Source organism: Tiliqua scincoides, chromosome 5, assembly GCF_035046505.1.
Source record: "Tiliqua scincoides isolate rTilSci1 chromosome 5, rTilSci1.hap2, whole genome shotgun sequence".
Classification (NCBI taxonomy): domain Eukaryota; kingdom Metazoa; phylum Chordata; class Lepidosauria; order Squamata; family Scincidae; genus Tiliqua; species Tiliqua scincoides.
In genome coordinates this window covers 57752505-57770583 of record NC_089825.1, presented here as the reverse complement: position 1 = coordinate 57770583, position 18079 = coordinate 57752505, and the positions used below count along the sequence as shown (strand labels likewise).

The 18079-nt window shown below is 44.0% G+C and overlaps 1 protein-coding gene across 2 annotated transcripts in view; it reads left to right on the top strand.

The window, feature by feature from the left end:
- Positions 1-18079, top strand: part of ELMO1 (engulfment and cell motility 1) — a 351127-nt gene that overhangs the window by 312905 nt on the left and 20143 nt on the right. For both annotated transcript variants that reach the window (XM_066627043.1, XM_066627044.1), the window contains exons 17-18: positions 15633-15796; positions 17657-17769. In XM_066627043.1, the coding sequence (XP_066483140.1) occupies positions 15633-15796; positions 17657-17769 (277 nt within the window). The remainder of the gene's footprint in view (positions 1-15632; positions 15797-17656; positions 17770-18079) is intronic.

Here is an 18079-nt window from a genome sequence, read left to right as displayed (position 1 = left end):
ACAGTAAGGAATATGGAAACACAGCACATGCTTATAGAAAGAGAAAGTCTCCAAGTTTTGTATTTGTGTGCACCGGGAAATCGGTGCACCCTTGGCTGACAGGGGAGTTCCCATCAGTCAGGATTGCATCAGGCATAGAGAAAGCTCACTGTATTTTGGAATAAGCAAAAACCAAGTCCATCAAGCCGCCTTGAGTGCTCCTTACTGGAGTGGAAAGGCAGGATATAAATTCCACTAATAGATAATAAATTACTGTGGTTCAGTGACACTTTCATGCTCAGTCTCCTCTGAGGCTGCATTAAGGATAAGGTGTTTGTGCTACCCCTGCCCAGAGATTTCGTGGAATTGAAACATTGTATTAACTCAGTTATCACTCAGGAGCAGACAACCCTGGAGTGAGTATGGGCCAAACTGGATTACAGGATAGATATTTGCTATGTCACAAAGGGCGGTCAGCATTTGTCAGGTCTGTAAAAAACTTGAAACATTTCTCTTCCCATTATCTATGTTACCCCATCTCCTTCTTTTACGATGTAGTGGTACATTAAAATCTTGGAGACCATTATGACTCGCCCTGTATTGCTGCGTAATGGAGTATCTGGGCTTCTGCCGGGCTCACTTTACTTTTTTGGGTCGTTCATTGTTAGAAGAATGCTGAGACTTAAGACAGCTGGCAGGCAGCAGGATGCTGAATTAAGTGGGCCTTTGGCCTGATCCAACAAGGTGATTCTTGGGGAGATTCTTGGGGACCATGGTTGCTGAGGCTCTGCTCCCTTGCCTGTCTGCCCTGCATTAGAGAGAGGAACTGGAAACAAGCCTCTGCTTCCCCACCCCCACCCTCGGAAATGTAACAACCAAAGAACTGGAGGATGACAAGTCTGTTTACATCTTTTCACTTTACATTTTCCCTCTCAGCAAAGTGATCTCCTGAAATGGGGGAAGAGCAGAGGGATGAAATGAAAGATTCCTGGATAATAGACATCCCTCTGGCATTGCTTGCGTTTGATTTTTTTTATAGTTTAATCAGACACAGTGGGAGCAGTGGAGAGGAAGGATAGCATAATTCTCAACTGACCTCAACTTCAGTTAAGTAATAAGCAGTTTCACATAGACTGTCATAAGCAGTGAAATAAGCAGTTTCATATAGACTGTCACAATCAGCTGTCAAATCCTTTTTCTTGAGAAGATAAACCTTTGCCTTTTATAGACATTTCATGCCTGCTTTGCTCTAAGGACACATAATGGCATAGAGAGACTAATTTATGTCCTTTGTGCGCACATGTGTAGATAGGTGGATGTACATGGGCTGCCCATGCAAATATTACTCTCTCTCTCTCTCTCTCTCTCTCTCTCTCTCTCTGGGGATGGAAACTGAGAGATGCTTCTTGCCCATCCCTTAGCCCCTTCCTTGTTTAATGAGTACAGGAGGTGGTGCTTAGATAATTCACAACTTGTATTTGAGGTCAAATGCAAGTGAGAAAGCAAAGCCAGTTTTCTCTAAAACGTGAACATCAGCAACGCATTTTATCTCCATCATGGAATGAAAATTCACTAAGGGCACAATCCTAACCCACTTTCCAGCACTGGCATACCTGTGCCAGTGGGGCATGTGCTGCATCCTGCAGCTGGAGGACAGGCACAGAGGCCTCCTCAAGGTATGGCAGTGTTTGTTCCCTTACCTCGAAGTTGCATTACCCTTATGTCGATGCTGGAAAATGGGATAGGATTGCGCCCTACATTGGTTAGTCATGTTAGACTTTTGATTATGGCAGTACTTGATTAAATTTGTTTTGGATCTGAGAGCCAGCCGCGCCCCCCCCCCCCCAATGTTCCTATACCTAAAGAGAAATAGAACCAAAATAGAAAGGCAGAGAGAAGTGGAAGTGTTTTAGTTTGGAAAAAGAAAAAAAAATTAGAGATGAGAATGAGATAGTTTTAGAGACCTAAGTGGGGATTGTGAAATATGGAGGACTATGGATGAGGTAGAAAAACTGGATGAAAGCAATAAAATGCTCTTAGGATAAGACATCTTAGGTAGGATATGGATGAGAAAAGTTTTTGAAGGGGGGAAAAAAGAAGCAGGGAAGAGAAATCAAATAGAGGAGGCAAGCAGGTCAATTTCTTAGCAAAACATACAAACACTTTGTTCTCATTGGGGATGAAGGAAAGGAATAAATAGGAAACACTCGCTTTGTGTCCTACCCCAGCCACCAACCCAGTACATTAAAGTTAGCCACACCTGGCCCCTTTCTTAGGAGGTGATCACATTCACAAAACTGGGGGAGATACTGCACCCTCTGGCTCTGTCTGCATCTTGACTATGCAGGTGAATGGAAGCCCGGTTGAAGGTGTGAACAGTTCAGTGGGCAAAGTGCCTTAGCCAAAAAGAGGTAGAGGAAAAAAGAGGGGGGGAAAACATTTTTGGGGCGGGAAGCAGAGTCTTGTTTCCAGTTCCTCTCTCTCAGACAGGCAAGGGAGCAGAGCCTCAGTTACCTTGGAACCCAATCCTGCAATCCTCTGTGCTTACCTGGGAGTAAGCCTCATTGAACTTAGTGAGATTTAGGGCCTGATCATGACCCTTACATGCTGGGTCAGCACCATTGTGCTGTGTTGCAAACATGCCATAAGGCACGCCTGCGACACATTCTGCCCAGCCAACTCAGGCTTTTCAACCTCTTCATAAATGACCTGGAGACAGGGTTGAGCAGTGAAGTGGCTAAGTTTGCAGACGACACCAAACTTTTCTGAGTGGTGAAGACCAGAAGTGATTGTGAGGAGCTCCAGAAGGATCTCTCCAGACTGGCAGAATGGGCAGCAAAATGGCAGATGCGCTTCAATGTCAGTAAGTGTAAAGTCATGCACATTGGGGCAAAAAATCAAAACTTTAGATATAGGCTGATGGGTTCTGAGCTGTCTGTGACAGATCAGGAGAGAGATCTTGGGGTGGTGGTGGACAGGTCGATGAAAGTGTCGACCCAATGTGCGGCGGCAGTGAAGAAGGCCAATTCTATGCTTGGGATCATTAGGAAGGGTATTGAGAACAAAACGGCTAGTATTAGAATGCCGTTGTACAAATCGATGGTAAGGCCACACCTGGAGTATTGTGTCCAGTTCTGGTTGCCGCATCTCAAAAAAGACATAGTGGAAATGGAAAAGGTGCAAAAGAGAGCGACTAAGATGATTACGGGGCTGGGGCACCTTCCTTATGAGGAAAGGCTACGGCGTTTGGGCCTCTTCAGCCTAGAAAAGAGACGCTTGAGTGGGGACATGATTGAGACATACAAAATTATGCAGGGAATGGACAGAGTGGATAGGGAGATGCTCTTTACACTCTCACATAATACCAGAACCAGGGGACATCCACTAAAATTGAGTGTTGGGCGGGTTAGGACAGACAAAAGAAAATATTTCTTTACTCAGCGTGTGGTCGGTCTGTGGAACTCCTTGCCACAGGATGTGGTGCTGGCGTCTAGCCTAGACGCCTTTAAAAGAGGATTGGACAAGTTTCTGGAGGAAAAATCCATTATGGGGTACAAGCCATGATGTGTATGCGCAACCTCCTGATTTTAGAAATAGGTTAAGTCAGAATGCCAGATGTAGGGGAGGGCACCAGGATGAGGTCTCTTGTTATCTGGTGTGCTCCCTGGGGCATTTGATGGGCCGCTGTGAGATACAGGAAGCTGGACTAGATGGGCCTATGGCCTGATCCAGTGGGGCTGTTCTTATGTTCTTAGGTGCTGGCTCAGCACAAGCCTGCACTGAGCCAGGTGGAGAATAGGCAACCACCTCCCTGCATTCCTTGGGAGCACCAGGTGGCAGAGAGGTAAGTGGGGGTGTGGGGGGAGGGAGCCGGTGTAGAATCAAGTAACCCCATTGTGGGGCTACTTTCCTTACGTGGGATAAGGAAACAAATGTCCCCCTGAGGAGCCAGCAGCGGCTGCCTGACGCACTTAGGCTGTCACGGCAGCCATTTTGGTGCCATGGCAGCCCAGCGCACCAGGCAGCTCAGAACTGGGCTGTTAATTCCAAGTAGTTGTGCTTAAAATTAGCCTGTAGGGAAGAAGAAAACAGAGTCTGAGGGAGCCACTACTAGAATGAAAAGATGGAGGGAAGCAAAAAGGTGGACAGGGTAGAGGCTCAGTGAGACATGAGTGAAGTGGACAGACCCCCAGAGAGAGGAAGAAGTTGAATGAGATGAGAGCTGACAGTGGAGCAAATCAACATTAGAGGAGGGAGCGGTGAAGCCACAGGTCTGCGAGCGGATGGATGGACATCACTGGGAGAGGGCAGAGTCAACCTTTTTCTCAGGTTGAATTTAAAGATGCTCATGAATTTTGGGGGGGTTGTGAGGAGTGAACACTGCAGGGGACACGAGAGATGTGGACCGCCTTAAATTAATCTCTCTCAAAGAAGAAAAAGATTTTTTCCCTCTGGAATGGGGGAAGGGAAAGAGAGAGAGAGAGAGATGGGGAATTGAAACAGCAGCCGCCGCTGCCATCACCTTCATAATCTCCCCCTCACCATGTTGCTGGTGTGGCCTCCATATGACATACATGTGTAGTCTGTTGCCAGAGACAGCAGGGTGTGGAGGCAGGGTGGCGATTCTGAGGCTGCTGCTGAAGTCTGCAACAGGCCTTCAAGAGTCAGTCAGTGTAAACAATAAGCATCATAAACAACTTTCTAGTCATCGTGATCAGGTTTCTCAAATCCTAAATTATAGTGATATTTGTAAAATCTCCCATGTTTGCCATGGGTGTTGAAGCACCAAATTGAGAATGCTGGTGGTTGCCTTCTGTATATGCCCATAATTTTCTTATAGATGGGAAACGTAAGTGTTGTCTTGCCACTTTGCCTTGTGTTTTAGGCACGTCAGAAGCTCCCATTTCCATACTGTCACATAAGTTCCCTTTTTACCAACTTCTCACTATATGTGCAGTGCGATCCTATCCTGTGCTGAAACAGGCAAGCCAAGAGGCTTGCGCTGTATCCAGTGTGAGATAGAGCGCCAACGTAGCTCAGCAAGAGGTAAGGGGAAACTCTTCCCCTTACCCCTGGGTAAGCCACTGCATCCCCTATGGGTCTCCTTGGACTTGCGTCACCTCAGGAGGTGGCGCAAGTCTGAGGAGAGCGGAGCAGCTTGTAGCTGCTCCGTGCTGCTCAGGAATGGGGGTTGGGATCTGGTATAACAGCTGGATTCCAGCCCTGCCTCCTGCTTCCTGTCCGGCCCCGGAACCACCCTCCACCAGCCCCGGAACACCTCCCTCCCACCGCCTCCTCACCCTTCCCAGAAACCTGCATCAGCCGAGCTTGGCCAATGCAACTTACCTGGGGGAAGCTGCCATGGAGGCTGGAAACAGCTTCCATGCTCCAGCGCACCTCTGTGCGCTGGCGTACCTTCCTTCTTAGGAGGCGCAGACGTGCTTTATGGCATGTTTGCGACCTTCCTAGGCTGGCACAAGGGATGAATCCTGAAGTTAGGATTGCACCCCTAGTCTCTGAAAGTACTACAGCTATGTAATCCTCCTATCAGTTGAGGACTGCAACCTGCTCCTCCTTGTTTACAGGCAAGTAATTTAATGAAACACAAGCTTCAAAGCCTTTCATTCTGCCTCTGCACCCTCCGGAGTTTTGGTCATTCCCAGTCAAAAAACAAAAAGCATGCAGGAAAGTAATAGCATTGTGGTAAAAAAGATGCATCCTGGCGTGTGACATTAGACTGTATGCCTTTGCAGTTTGTAGTTACAGTATTAGATCAGGGGTCTCCAATCCCCGGCCCGGGGGCCAGATGCAGCCTGTGACAAGCCTCTATCCAGCCCGCAGCCAGCCTTTTGTCCCTTGAAAGCTTCTGGCCCACTCAACTGTACATGACCAGAGCTGTGCTCTGGTTGTGTCTGGAGGGTGTTCTGAGGGCCAGAAAGGTTGAATGAATGAGCACATTCATTTATTCACTCATCTAAGTTCCATCTCTAATTTATTTATTTAAATTTTAAATTTTTTTTCCGGCCCTCCACACCACGCCAGATATTTGATGCGGCCCTCTGGCCAAAAAGTTTGGAGACCCCTGTATTAGATTGAAAGAGCTGTTTATCCAAATCTTATATTCATGCTCTGTTCCCAGCAGATTCCATTTTCTTGCCTGTAGATCTATAGTAATTCAAGAAGCTAATGTGCTCATTGCAGCAATTAATGATCCATTTCCTCTGCGCTGTATTTACAGAACACACGCACATATCAGTGACGGCAAAGCTGTTTTCAGATTTTCAGTGGGAACATTCCTGTAATTCTGCTTTGAATGTTGTGTGGCTTTTGAGACTCCACCATCCTCTGTACCATATCCGTCATCCGATCATCCTTTAGTTGTAAACCTAACCTTGGATGGGTAATCTCCTCAGAACCCTCCAAGGTTCACCAATAGATATCAAACTTGGGGTAACCTCTATTTCAGCATTTTTGGGCAGTCTGCACGCCTCATCTCCAATATATTCAAGAAAGTTTTCTTCAGTTATTTTTTTTAATGTCCCATAAGAGTAAAATTCAGGAAATGAAAAGCTGCTTTTAACGTTAGCACTCCAGTGGTTTGTATGAGAGTAAGGGAAGCAGCTTAATGAAAAACAGAAAAATGGAACTCTCCTCCTGATATTTGTACAGTAATGAAACGACAAGTGCTTCACGAGGACTAGTATTTTGTTAGCACCAAGATCGAAATGCTCCATATACTCTATAGAAATGACTGTTTGTACAAAGCCTTTGAGATCACATGATGTAGAGGTGGTTTTTCAGATATTTTCACATTACATCAGCGGTGCTCAAAGTGCCAACTGCTGTACTCTGAAAATGGCTTACCAGGCATGACCGAGGCAAACCGTTCTGCCCAGGAGCTGCTAATTCTCCTCCTTGATCTCCCCCAAACCACGCACCTCCCAGCCACGTCTGCCTGGAGCTCCGGGTGCACAGGTGGCTGGGCCAATGCAACATGGAAGCAGCTGGCCAGCATGCATTTTGGGGGAGATCGGGAGGAAGATTAGCGGCTCCTGGGTGGAACGGTTTGCCTCAGTCACATGGCGGAGGGGTAAATGCGTGTGCTGGATCTGGCCCTTGGGCCACAATTTGACCTGCACTGCATTAGAGCTTAGATAAAGCAGAAAAGCAGGTCTTTCCAATTTTGAGATTCACATATAAATATATTATCTTATGATACAATATGTGAATTTAGATTTGCACTCATTGGCATAGTTACTTTGAATCATTCACTGGTTATATTGATTTAGTTTGTCATTCATTTTTAAACAGTTCTAGCCCCTTCATAGAACTGCAGTTTCCAGGACTTCTCATAGTCCTGAAACTATTAAGCAATATTGCTTAAATCATTTAAAACCCATTAATTAGGTATTGTGTTTGTATTGAAAATGGAACAGTCTCATTAGTGATTGTAAAAACTATAAAGAAAGATATGTTGTATGTGAGGCACTGTCAACTATACATGAACAGTTCCTTTGGGTTACAGCCTACTTTTGTGGTACAGGTATAACCCGTCAAGTCAAGGTAACCTTTGCGGAAGGTACAAAGGCTAACTTTACAAGTAATTTATTATTGCAAATAATATTTGTAATATTATTATTATTGAAAATATGTATATACCACCTTTCAACAACAGCAACAAAAAGCTCAGAAAGTGGTTTACAGAGCATATATTAATGGTTCCTTGCCCCAAAAGAGCTCACAGTCTAAAAGAGATGATGCACTTGGATGAATAGGAATTGTAACTCTTCTCCTACTAAATATTAGAGCTCTACCATTTTAAAAGGTGCTTCTTTGCCCAGTTAGGAGGGGTTAACTGCTAAGTGCAGCAAGTGTGGTTGTCCTTGGTTGTTATAAACCCATTCATTTTCCTGTTTCGAGTTCCAAATATCCGTGAGCCCTCCAAAGATGCTCCTATAGTTTTTTTTTTTTAGTTGCATTGACTCCCAAAGCTCTGTGCTCTTGAGTGATTCCTTTGACTGTCACTTAATTTGCCTGTTCACCATACAGAAAGAATAACAAAGAGTCCGATCTTTCCTCTATGGAAGAGTAATCATTATTGTTGCAAAAAGGTAAATTCCTGCAGTGAAGAGATAAGAGTGAAAATGAGAATAGGAGAGAACTGCAGTGGGAGACTGTGGAGGGTGGTGGTAGAGAAAGCTATCAAAAAGCGACAAGAACAGAGATAACGTCAAAGTGATTAAAATTATGCATACAAAGTTGATTGTACTTACTTGAAAACACTGTTGGCTAAAGGTTAGTTTAGATAAAGAGTTTACCTAAAAAAAAAAAAAGTCCTTGGACACCTGACAGGCTAACTTATTTATTGTAGTGTAAACTTTCACAGGTACTTCATAATATGTGTGAAGTGGACTGAGGCTGCTTCACTTATGAAAAATTAGAAGCACATACCACATTATGTGAAAAGAAGCTGCATGACTTTGCTCCTCTAGAATTGTACATGAATGCAGTAAGTGCATGGAGCCCCTTCAAATGTGACATGTACATATGGTGTATTCTTCTAATATGTGTCAAGCATCCTTAGGGTGATAGAATTGGTGCTATAGAGAAGGACAAACCAAGTTAACAAGCTGTCAGGATGCGTTCTTTGCAGTTTTCATCATCTTTCATTCTCACCTTGCAACTTAGCATAACCTTCACTGTATCTCAGCCATGTTGTGATTAGGTTCAGTAGTTCTCAAATCTCACAATGCATAATTAAGTTATGGGATTCACTGCCACATGATCCAATTGATGGTTGTTAGCTAAGGTGGCTTTTTTTAAAAGGTGTTAGATAGGTGTTGCATGATTGCTCCGCTTTCACTTTTGGAAGGCTGGGGAGCCCTGCAGACATTTGCGCAGGGCTCCCCACACCCCAGGAAGGCTGCTGCAGGGACTGGTGAGTGCATCCCAGTCCCTGCTGCCCCCCTTAGTGACGCGATCCCCAGGATCGCGTCGCTGCTTTCCCCCGCTCCCACTGCCTCCCACCCCTCCCCTGCAAGGACTTAATGCAGTCTTCAAACTCTGAGGGAGTTTGAAAACTGCAGCCCTAAGGTGTTAGTCTCTCTCAAGTGCAAATTCAGGGCCCAATCATAACCAATTTTCCATTACTGATACAGCTGCAATGCAGCCCCAAAGTAAGGGAACAAATATTCCCATACCTTGAGGAGACCTCATGATTGTTCCCCTCCCTGCCATTATAGGATTCATCGCTCACCCCATTGGCACAGCTGCATCAGTGCTGGAAAGTTGGATAGGATTGGGCCCTCAGTTGACTTTCTCCTTTGAAAAGCAGGGCTTCAACTGTTTTGAAAATTTTATTAGTACTAGTAACATTCAGAACCCAATCCTATGCATCTCTACTCAGAAGTAAGTTCCATTATAGCCAATGGGGCTTCCTCCCAGGAAAGTGCGGATAGGATTGTAGTCTTAGGATCTCACTTCTGACAGTTGAGTGTTTTGATGGTCATACATTTGTTAGTTTCCATTGTTGTTGCTCTGGACAAAGAGCAAAGCCAGCAAGTACTCCTTCAAGAATTCTATTGGAGAAAAAGGTCTCGGAGCTTCAGTGCATTACTTTTTTAATTACAGGGGTTTTTCTCCCTGTAGGTATGTCAAAGTGGAGCTCATGTAGTGTAAAGTTGTCAGTTTCTAAAAATGCAGGTTGTTGTCAGGACCAACTCTTTCTTAATTGGAAGAACTGCTTTAGTGGAACTTCTGTCTTCAATGATACTGTGTAATTATTCCCAAAAACGAAGAAACAGAAAGATTATGAAGCTAAAAAGTGTTATGAAAATCTGGTCGGCCTAGCACTGGCTCCTGAATAAGTAATAAGCAACATAATGTTATTCCAGAACTCTCTGGAGTGTTTTTGTTTTTATATTCCAAACACTTGTAGTGCCACAGCTAAAGCCTAATAAATCCAGTGGACATGTTTCAAAAGGTTTGAGTAAGCTTTGATTCTGTCCATCATTATTGGAATTTTGGCATGATTTCTATTTTGGGGTGAGAGATAGCTTGTAAAAAGGAGTGAAAGTCAAAATGCTTTTAATACATTGATAGCTATGTTAATAAGAAGCCCTATTCCTTCGAAATTAGCAATCAGGATTGCAAAATTCATCCTTGAAATGGGCCATTAATGTAGTCTCCTGCCAGGCAGATAGCATTAAGTTGTTTTAAAGGATTTCTCCCCTTCGAAGGATTAATCTTGCTTCCAACATTCACAACCCCGCACAACATAATGGATGCCCTTTATTAAAGGCATCAAAGTGGTGGATGAATGCTGCATACTCCTAATTTCTAAAGAAGTCATGCTCTTCAGTTATGTGCAATAACAGGAAGCTTTTAAAGCAAGAGTGCCTTCAGTGTTCATAAAATTTCTTTCTCTTTGGGCATGATCTAGCAGCTGTGGCTGCATGTGTCCCTTTCGCAGCCAACATCTTCCCAGTCTCCCTCATGTGACGGAAATGTTTTGTATACTCATAAAACAGAGCACCGTGGAAAGGAAGTGTTTCTGTTTCATAGAAAAATAGGTAACCCTTCCATACGTGGGCCTGAACTGTGGCCTTTCTTTCTATATCTCTTTCATGAATTGAGGCGCAGGCTTAAGATGGTTGGCCAACAAAGATGAGTATTTGCCATGCTTGTTTGAAACTTTAATTTGCAGGACTCAAATATTTGCACCTTCTAAAATGAGCATAATTCTAGGTGTTTCCTCCTATGCAAATCCTCCTGCTTACTCCTTTGCAAAGATTTGCACAACAGTTCACACATTCCTTGCAAAGAAAGAGCATGTGGTCCTGCAGGTTTGTTCTCATGGGCATCACTTTCTCACAGGTAAGGTCCATGTTTACATTTGTGAATCATATCTTGAAAAATATGCTACAAACTGCAGCCTCTGGAATCCTAATCAGGTGAACCTGGCGCTGGGAGAATTTACTTTAAAAATAGAGCCTGTGCTTTCCCTTCCCACTGAGAAGGTTCTTAAGGTAGTTAACAGTATAAAAAATAAAATAAAATCAGTAGCAGAGCTTAGTCTGCTCTCCCTTTCACTATTTCTTCTCCTCATAGGATGGCTCGGAGGTGGGGGGGGCAGAGAGAAGGAGGACATAGTCCAGCTGAAGCAAAGTGGGCATCTGATATCTTCGCCTGTCTTCTCCTTTGCGTACTGTTTCTTTCAAGGTTGCTCACCGGTTTATTATCATTGGTCCCTCTAGCCCAGGATTGCCTACCATGACTGGCATTTTATTTATTTATTGCCTTTCTCTGTTTAGGTAGCCTTTAAGGCAGTTTACACGGGCAGGCTATCTAAACCACCATTTTTTCAATGGGAGTTTTTTTACAAATATGTTATGTGAATCACAGAATCCTCAGTCACCAGGTGTTGCCTTCACAGTGTGGTTATCTCTTCTGGCTGCATGCCATCGAGCTTCAGTAGGCAATCATAAATCAAGCCTGGACAGATCCTCAAAGTCATTTTCTGTTCTTTGCTGGCTGGCCTTCTCAAACACTGCCATGGTTCTCTCACTGTGTGGCTAATCAGCTCAACAGCGACTCCGTTCTGCAACGAGTACTGCAGCTTGTCACAGCCTGGCATTCCATCTCCCATCCTAAAACACAACCATAGGTTCTCTTGCATAGCTCTTCAGGTAGTACCAGCACTTCAACTATCAGACCACATCTCCTGTTCCTGGATATTAGACTGGTCTTTCCTCAACTTGCCTAGAGATGCAAGGGGTTGATCTAGGAAGGCAAAGAATATGCTGTGTCATTGAGCTGTGACTCCTCACCTTTCTCAGCCTACCATCACAAAAGTGAACTGTGATCTTGAACCTTCAGTATTTCTCCTTTTTTCAGCCTTTGAGTAATGCTTTCTTATCAGATAAAATGGTTTAGGGGACTGTGGGCAGATAAAACCTTTGAAGTGTATAATTTAAATAAGACTGAGAGCAATCCTAACTGAATGGCAGTCGATGGGATTAGCAGAGGGAGACAGAATGTGTTTCATTCCCATCCCCCATGTTAATTATCTGCATCTCTGGAGTTTTTGTCTGGTTAAATAATTAATATGCAAATTTACTGCTCTTGCTTAACTATATCTCATTCCAGTTGCCTGGTTTGCATTGTTCATGGTTCTACTTCAGAATCTCTTTATTTTGTTCTTGTTTGAGAATTCTATTATTTTATAAATATACAGTTGTTCACAAATAGACTCTGTATATGTGCTTTACGGAGCTGGAAACAAAGAAAAAAACCAAAAGACTGATGTATGAGTTATTAGAGGAGCATTAACCCCAGCATTTGGGGACATCATCAAAATGAAGATTCCGTAATTAAGGTGAAGGCAGCCAAATAATAGTTGATTTCACCCAAAGTGCTTAGCCTTGTATTTAGCCCTTTTGGTTTAAAGCTGTGCCCTCGCTGTGGAATGGAAACCAAGCAAGGGGCACTGACTTTACTGTTGCCTTTTTCTTTTATACTGTGGCAAGTAAGAAGATGGCCAAATGCTCATGGCACCCATTTGGGAGCATTTTCATAGCATGCCTGGTGGTTATGAGAAGTGTGTTGTTAGGTTAACAGCAAAATGGGCTTATTCAAAATATCTGAATTACCATATGGGATCTGCATACCCCTGGTGGTGGACTGAAGCATATCTGTCTTCTCCAGGAATATGGAAAGTGTGAGAGAAAACAACTGTAATGTTCTGCAAATATTTTATGAAGAGTTCTGAGTTGGTGGTGTTGCATTTTGAGTGGTGCTGTCTTCCCTGTCCAGTAGAGTGACTCTCTGAAATGGACAGGGCACTCATAGTCTAGAGCAGGGGTCTCCAAACCCTGGCCCAGATGCGGCCCGCAGCAAGCCTCTTTCCGGCCCATGACCAACTTCTTATTCCAGTGGTTCTCGAACTTTTCCGGCTTGCGCCTCCCCTGATCCTTGTGGCCATTGGCCACAGCTCCCCGTTACAACACCTCACCTCAGTTACTCCCAAAATGGGGATGAAGGTGTTATAATTATACACTAGAAACAAAAAAACAGCTGCCAGCACTCTGAGGCTGCAATCCTAACCACACTTACCTGAGAGTAAGCCCCATTGAACAAAATAGGACTTACTTCTGAGTAGACCTGGTTAGGATTGTGCCCTGAGTTTGTTAGCAGCACACCTGGAGGGTTTGGGAAAGGGAGGGTGGAAGTGATGAATTTGCTGGGGGAGAGGAAGACTTGGTTTTGTGTTTATCTGTTAATTGCAAACAGACCTAGAGACTGTTTGGCTGAAATATTAAACTCACTTTCCTGGGAGTAAGTCCCATTGAACACAATAGGACTTACTTCTGAGTAGACCTAGCTAGGATTGTGCCTTTTGTCTTACAATAGCAGCCAACAGAGTACCCCCCCCCAAAGGAGGCAGGAGGAAAAAGGGGAATGGCTAAAAAGGAATGGGGATTTTTATTTTTAATCAATTTTTGGAGACAAAGCCATCAAGAGTGGGGATTTTTATTTTTTGAAGAGGGAGGAAAAAGAGAAAGGTGAGGATCCTTGGTTAAGCTGACATAGACCCCAAGCCTATGTAGGTCTACTCAGAAGTAAGTTCCATTTGAGTCAATGGGGCTTTCACCCAGGAAAGTGTGGAAAGGATTGCAGCCACACAGAGCAAGATTACAACTCACCCCAAAGTAGATGGGGGCTGCTCACACACATACACCCAACATGCAGATGCCACCCCATTCCCCCCAGGCAAGACGGAGGAATGAAGCCTGGGGCATTTGGACACGCCCCACTAAGAGCAGGCGGGCTCCCTCCTTCGCTGAGCTTACTCTTCCCTCCCAGTTTGAAGCCTGTCAGGAGCGCACCCTGTGCTGATTAGATGCAGCACCTCCGCACTCTTCTCCTCTCCTCCAGCCTTGACCAATCCCAGGATGCCCAGGACGAGGGGCACACTGGGAAATGTAGTCTCTGGGATGAGGTTGCATATGGAGAGAGCTCCATGATGAGATTCGGCACCTCTGCTGATGCCCAGCCAGCCTTCTCTCCCACCTCCCCCCACCATGTTTCACACGCCCTCTCCCCACCTCATGCTGCCCCACCCACCTCTTTCACAGCTGAAGAAAAGCAGCAAGTCAGCAGGTGCAGCTGAGCAGAGCAGAGCTCTGCAGAATCACCTGCAGCCACCTCTCTCCCCAGATGTCTCACGACGCCCCTATTGGCTAGCCACGCCTCCCTAGGGAGACAGGACGCACAGATTGAGTACCTCAGTCTTATCCCCTGAAAGCCTCTGGCCCACTCAACTGAACATGACCAAAACTGTACTCTGATTGTGTGGAGGGTATTCTGAGGGCCAGAGAGGCTGAATGAATGAGCCCATTCATTCATTCATTTATTCACCCGTCTAAGTTCCATCTCTAATTTATTTATTTAAATTTTATATTTAAATTTTTTTCTGGCCCTCCACACCACACCAGATATTTGATGCGGCCCTCTGGCCAAAAAGTTTGGAGACCCCTGGCCTAGAGCCACATTTCTCAACATGTGCTCCTCGGAGCTCTGGGTTTCCCCGAAAGGAGTGGAAAGGGCTCTAGAGACCAAAAGAACTACTGGTCTAGATGATAGAAAATGGGTATCACTGATGAGTCTGGCATAGTGCCAGAGTTTAATTTTTTTGGCAGGTGGTGACAATGAAACCAGTAAGTTCAAACCTAGATGATCCAAGGAGCATAAGGGAAAACTTGCCCGACTTGGATTGCTTTATCTCCTCCACGAGTCTGTCTAAAGTTTCTAGACAAAGTCGAGAAAATGTAACTGGGCTGAGGTGAAACGAACTTGCAGGTTCTCCAGATTTTCCCCTCAGTTTTTAGCTGAAGTTCCTGCAGTAGTGGAGACAAAGCAGCCTCACTGATTTCACTTTCCTCTGGTTTTGAAACCAAGCCATGAATAGGATCTCCCATAAGTTTTTAAAGTGTTACTAGGGTCTGTGGGAGGGAAGTACAGTAATTCAGACTGGAACTCTGGTGCTGGAGAAGAAGTATTAAAATAGCTCTGGGGTCAAATGGAAAAGTGGCAAAGGGAAAGAGTTAACTTCCATTTCCACAGCACCACCATTTCCAACCAGATCAGGGGAATCTGCAGCAACTACAAATACAGTTTAAAAACAAAAAAAAGATTCAGTTTATGTCTACATTGGCCCTTACTGCAGAACCAAATTGTCATTGTCTCAAGGGGGAATCTGGAAAAATCTTTTGTCAGCTTCACCTTCTGCTATTACAGAAGACCCCTCAAATTAACCTTTTTTAAAAAAATAAATTAAAAAGTCACAACATGCAGCTGTAAGCCAAAGGGGTTGTTTCCTAGATTACACTGATTATTGCTTTCTTTTCAGTCTAGTTTCTGTGTTTTGACTGAGTTGGCCTTGTTCACATGGATCATTGTGCTGGGGTCTGAACAGGGGGGACAGCATCCTTCTTTGTTCTGCTGGACCTCTCAGTGGTTTTCAGTACCATTCACAGTGGTATTTCTTAACACTATTGAGGAGCAGCTTGTCCCCAAAATGAAGTTGTGCTATGAGTATCCAAGGAGAGAGCGGTTCCTGATGAGACTGACCTCTTTATATTTTTCATCTCCAGGTAATGCAAGTGGTGAAGGAGCAAATAATGAGAGCATTGAGCACGAAGCCTAGTTCTTTGGATCAGTTCAAAAGTAAACTTCAAAATCTAAGCTACGCTGAAATTCTGAAAATACGCCAATCTGAGAGGATGAACCAAGAAGATTTCCAGTCTCGTCCAATTTTGTAGGTGTCCTAGAAATGTCTTGCTCCCTTCTCTGCCTTCTTCTTGGAAGGTCTAACAAATGTGAATGACATTTGTGAGCTCTTCAAGGATAACCCTGGGGAATAAAACTGTTCAGAGACACTGTTCAAAAGCAGAGCAGTCACATCTACTTGGAATGTGTTCACCTTCTTCTGTAGGAATAGAAAAACGTCTCTTTGTATTCACCTAAAGTGAATTCCGCGAATCCCTGTAGGGTTCAGAGTAGCTTATTTGCAGCAAATGATGCGTTGACATTTTTACCCTTTGTGTGTGTGTGCCCTTTTTTCCCTTCTGAGCTTTTCTCTCTCACCCAGTTCCTTACAGAAGGGAAGACAAAATGTCACCAATAGGGAACCAGGCAAAATGAAGCCTAGAGCAGAAGCATAAAGCTAAAAGACTCCTTGAAAACAAACTGTGTTTCTGTGCTCTCTCTGAGGCCAGTAAAAAAAGAGTTACTGAACTCCTAAATTATCACGTTTGCATATATTAACAGATATTCCATATTCTTTCCACCTCAATTTGTGCTGTTGAACCAGAAGGCAGGCTGCTAATCCTTCTTAAGCATCTCTCAGTCCCAGTTCACATGTTGATAGGAATAGCAGAATTTCCATTTCCCTAGGGGAGATCCCAGTTCATTCATAAGGGAGGTTAAGCCTCCTGCATGAGTACTGAGCAGCTAGTAGATTTTGCCCATTGTGCAGAAATATTTATTGATTTTCCATCCTCTGTGTGTGTATGAACTTAATTTTCACATATTCTTACTTTGATATATCCATATACTTTTTCATATATTCAGGGGAACACATAAGCTGGTTGGGAGGTGTGTCCTTTTTAAAAAAAAATTATTTACAGGTGGCCTAAGAAATTGGAACAAACCGTGCCAGGGGGGAGGGAGGTCATGATTCCAAGCCCAATTGTACCCCTCCATGCTATTTATAGGAGAGAGAAAAAAGCTTCCATTTGCAGCCAATGGAAGCTAACTTTTCTCTCCTATAAATAATGGCACAATTGAGATCAAAATTGTTGTGGGTGGAAGCAAAGTTTTAACCCCACCCACTCCCCTTGCCACAGTTTCATCCCATTTGTCATGTACCCCTAGGTGTTACTAAAAACATAAAGGGGGGGAACTCTGACCAACATAGGTGTTCTGGGTAACATGTACTTTGGCCCTAAGCATTGATTGTCAGCTGATGAGTTGAGCACCAGATGCCATTCTAGTGACATCTTGTGAAATCCAAATTTAAATGCCACCTACTCTTGAATTTTCTGCTTGAGGGTCTTCATACCAAACCCATTTTTGAAGACCCAGGGTGAGGCTGACGCAGTTTTTGACAGTGTGTGATGCTATGATATTGTGATCTGCTGTAGGGGTTCTTAACTTGCATTTATCAACCAAAATAAGTTTGATTTGGAGGTAGTACCAAAGCCTGCAGGCCTCTTCAATGAACCTATTCAGTATTAAGCATAGGTTAATAAAGAGGTGGTGTTGGTTATTGCTTCTGTTGATGCCACTATGATACTTTGGTCTGATCAGTGTTTAGCTGATATGACCATCATTATTGTGTAACATTTAGAAACAGAAGGGAGAGAGTCTACATGTGGATTCCTTAGGAGAGCTCTTACATCAGCAGCTGCTATATGCTCAGTGACTGTTGTGAACAGTTGAAGGACCGATGTACTAGGGGGTCTGTGAGTTTCATAGAAGATGTACAACTCCAGCTTCCTAAAACTGAGCAGTAGCTAGAGCTTGAAACCTGCCTGGTTTTGAGCATGAAATTTTCTAAGACAATCAAGTTAGATGTGACTTAGATCTGTGTCACTTTGCTTTGTTTTCCTTCCAGGGAGCTAAAGGAGAAGATTCAGCCTGAAATTTTAGAGTTGATTAAGCAGCAGCGGCTGAATCGTCTTGTTGAAGGGACCTGCTTTAGGAAACTCAACAGTCGAAGGCGGCAAGGTACTAACTAGACTGTTTTTCTGTTCACCTTTGCCCCTCCTTTTTTCTGGAATTCCAAAGAATTCGTTTTTGCTGTATTTTCAAGGTACTTTCAAAAGTGATGCAGAGTGCTTTTTAGTCTCTAAGGCTGCAGTCCGATCCACACTTTCCTGGGAGTAAGCCCCATTGACTGTAATGGGACTTCTGAGTAGGCAAGCATAGGCTTGAGCTCTAAATTTCATTTTTCTGTGGTGTTAGACTCATTATGCCAAATTATATATTTGATACCAGACTTTATTTTCAGTTTCTAAAAAGCAAGTTTCTAGTCCTC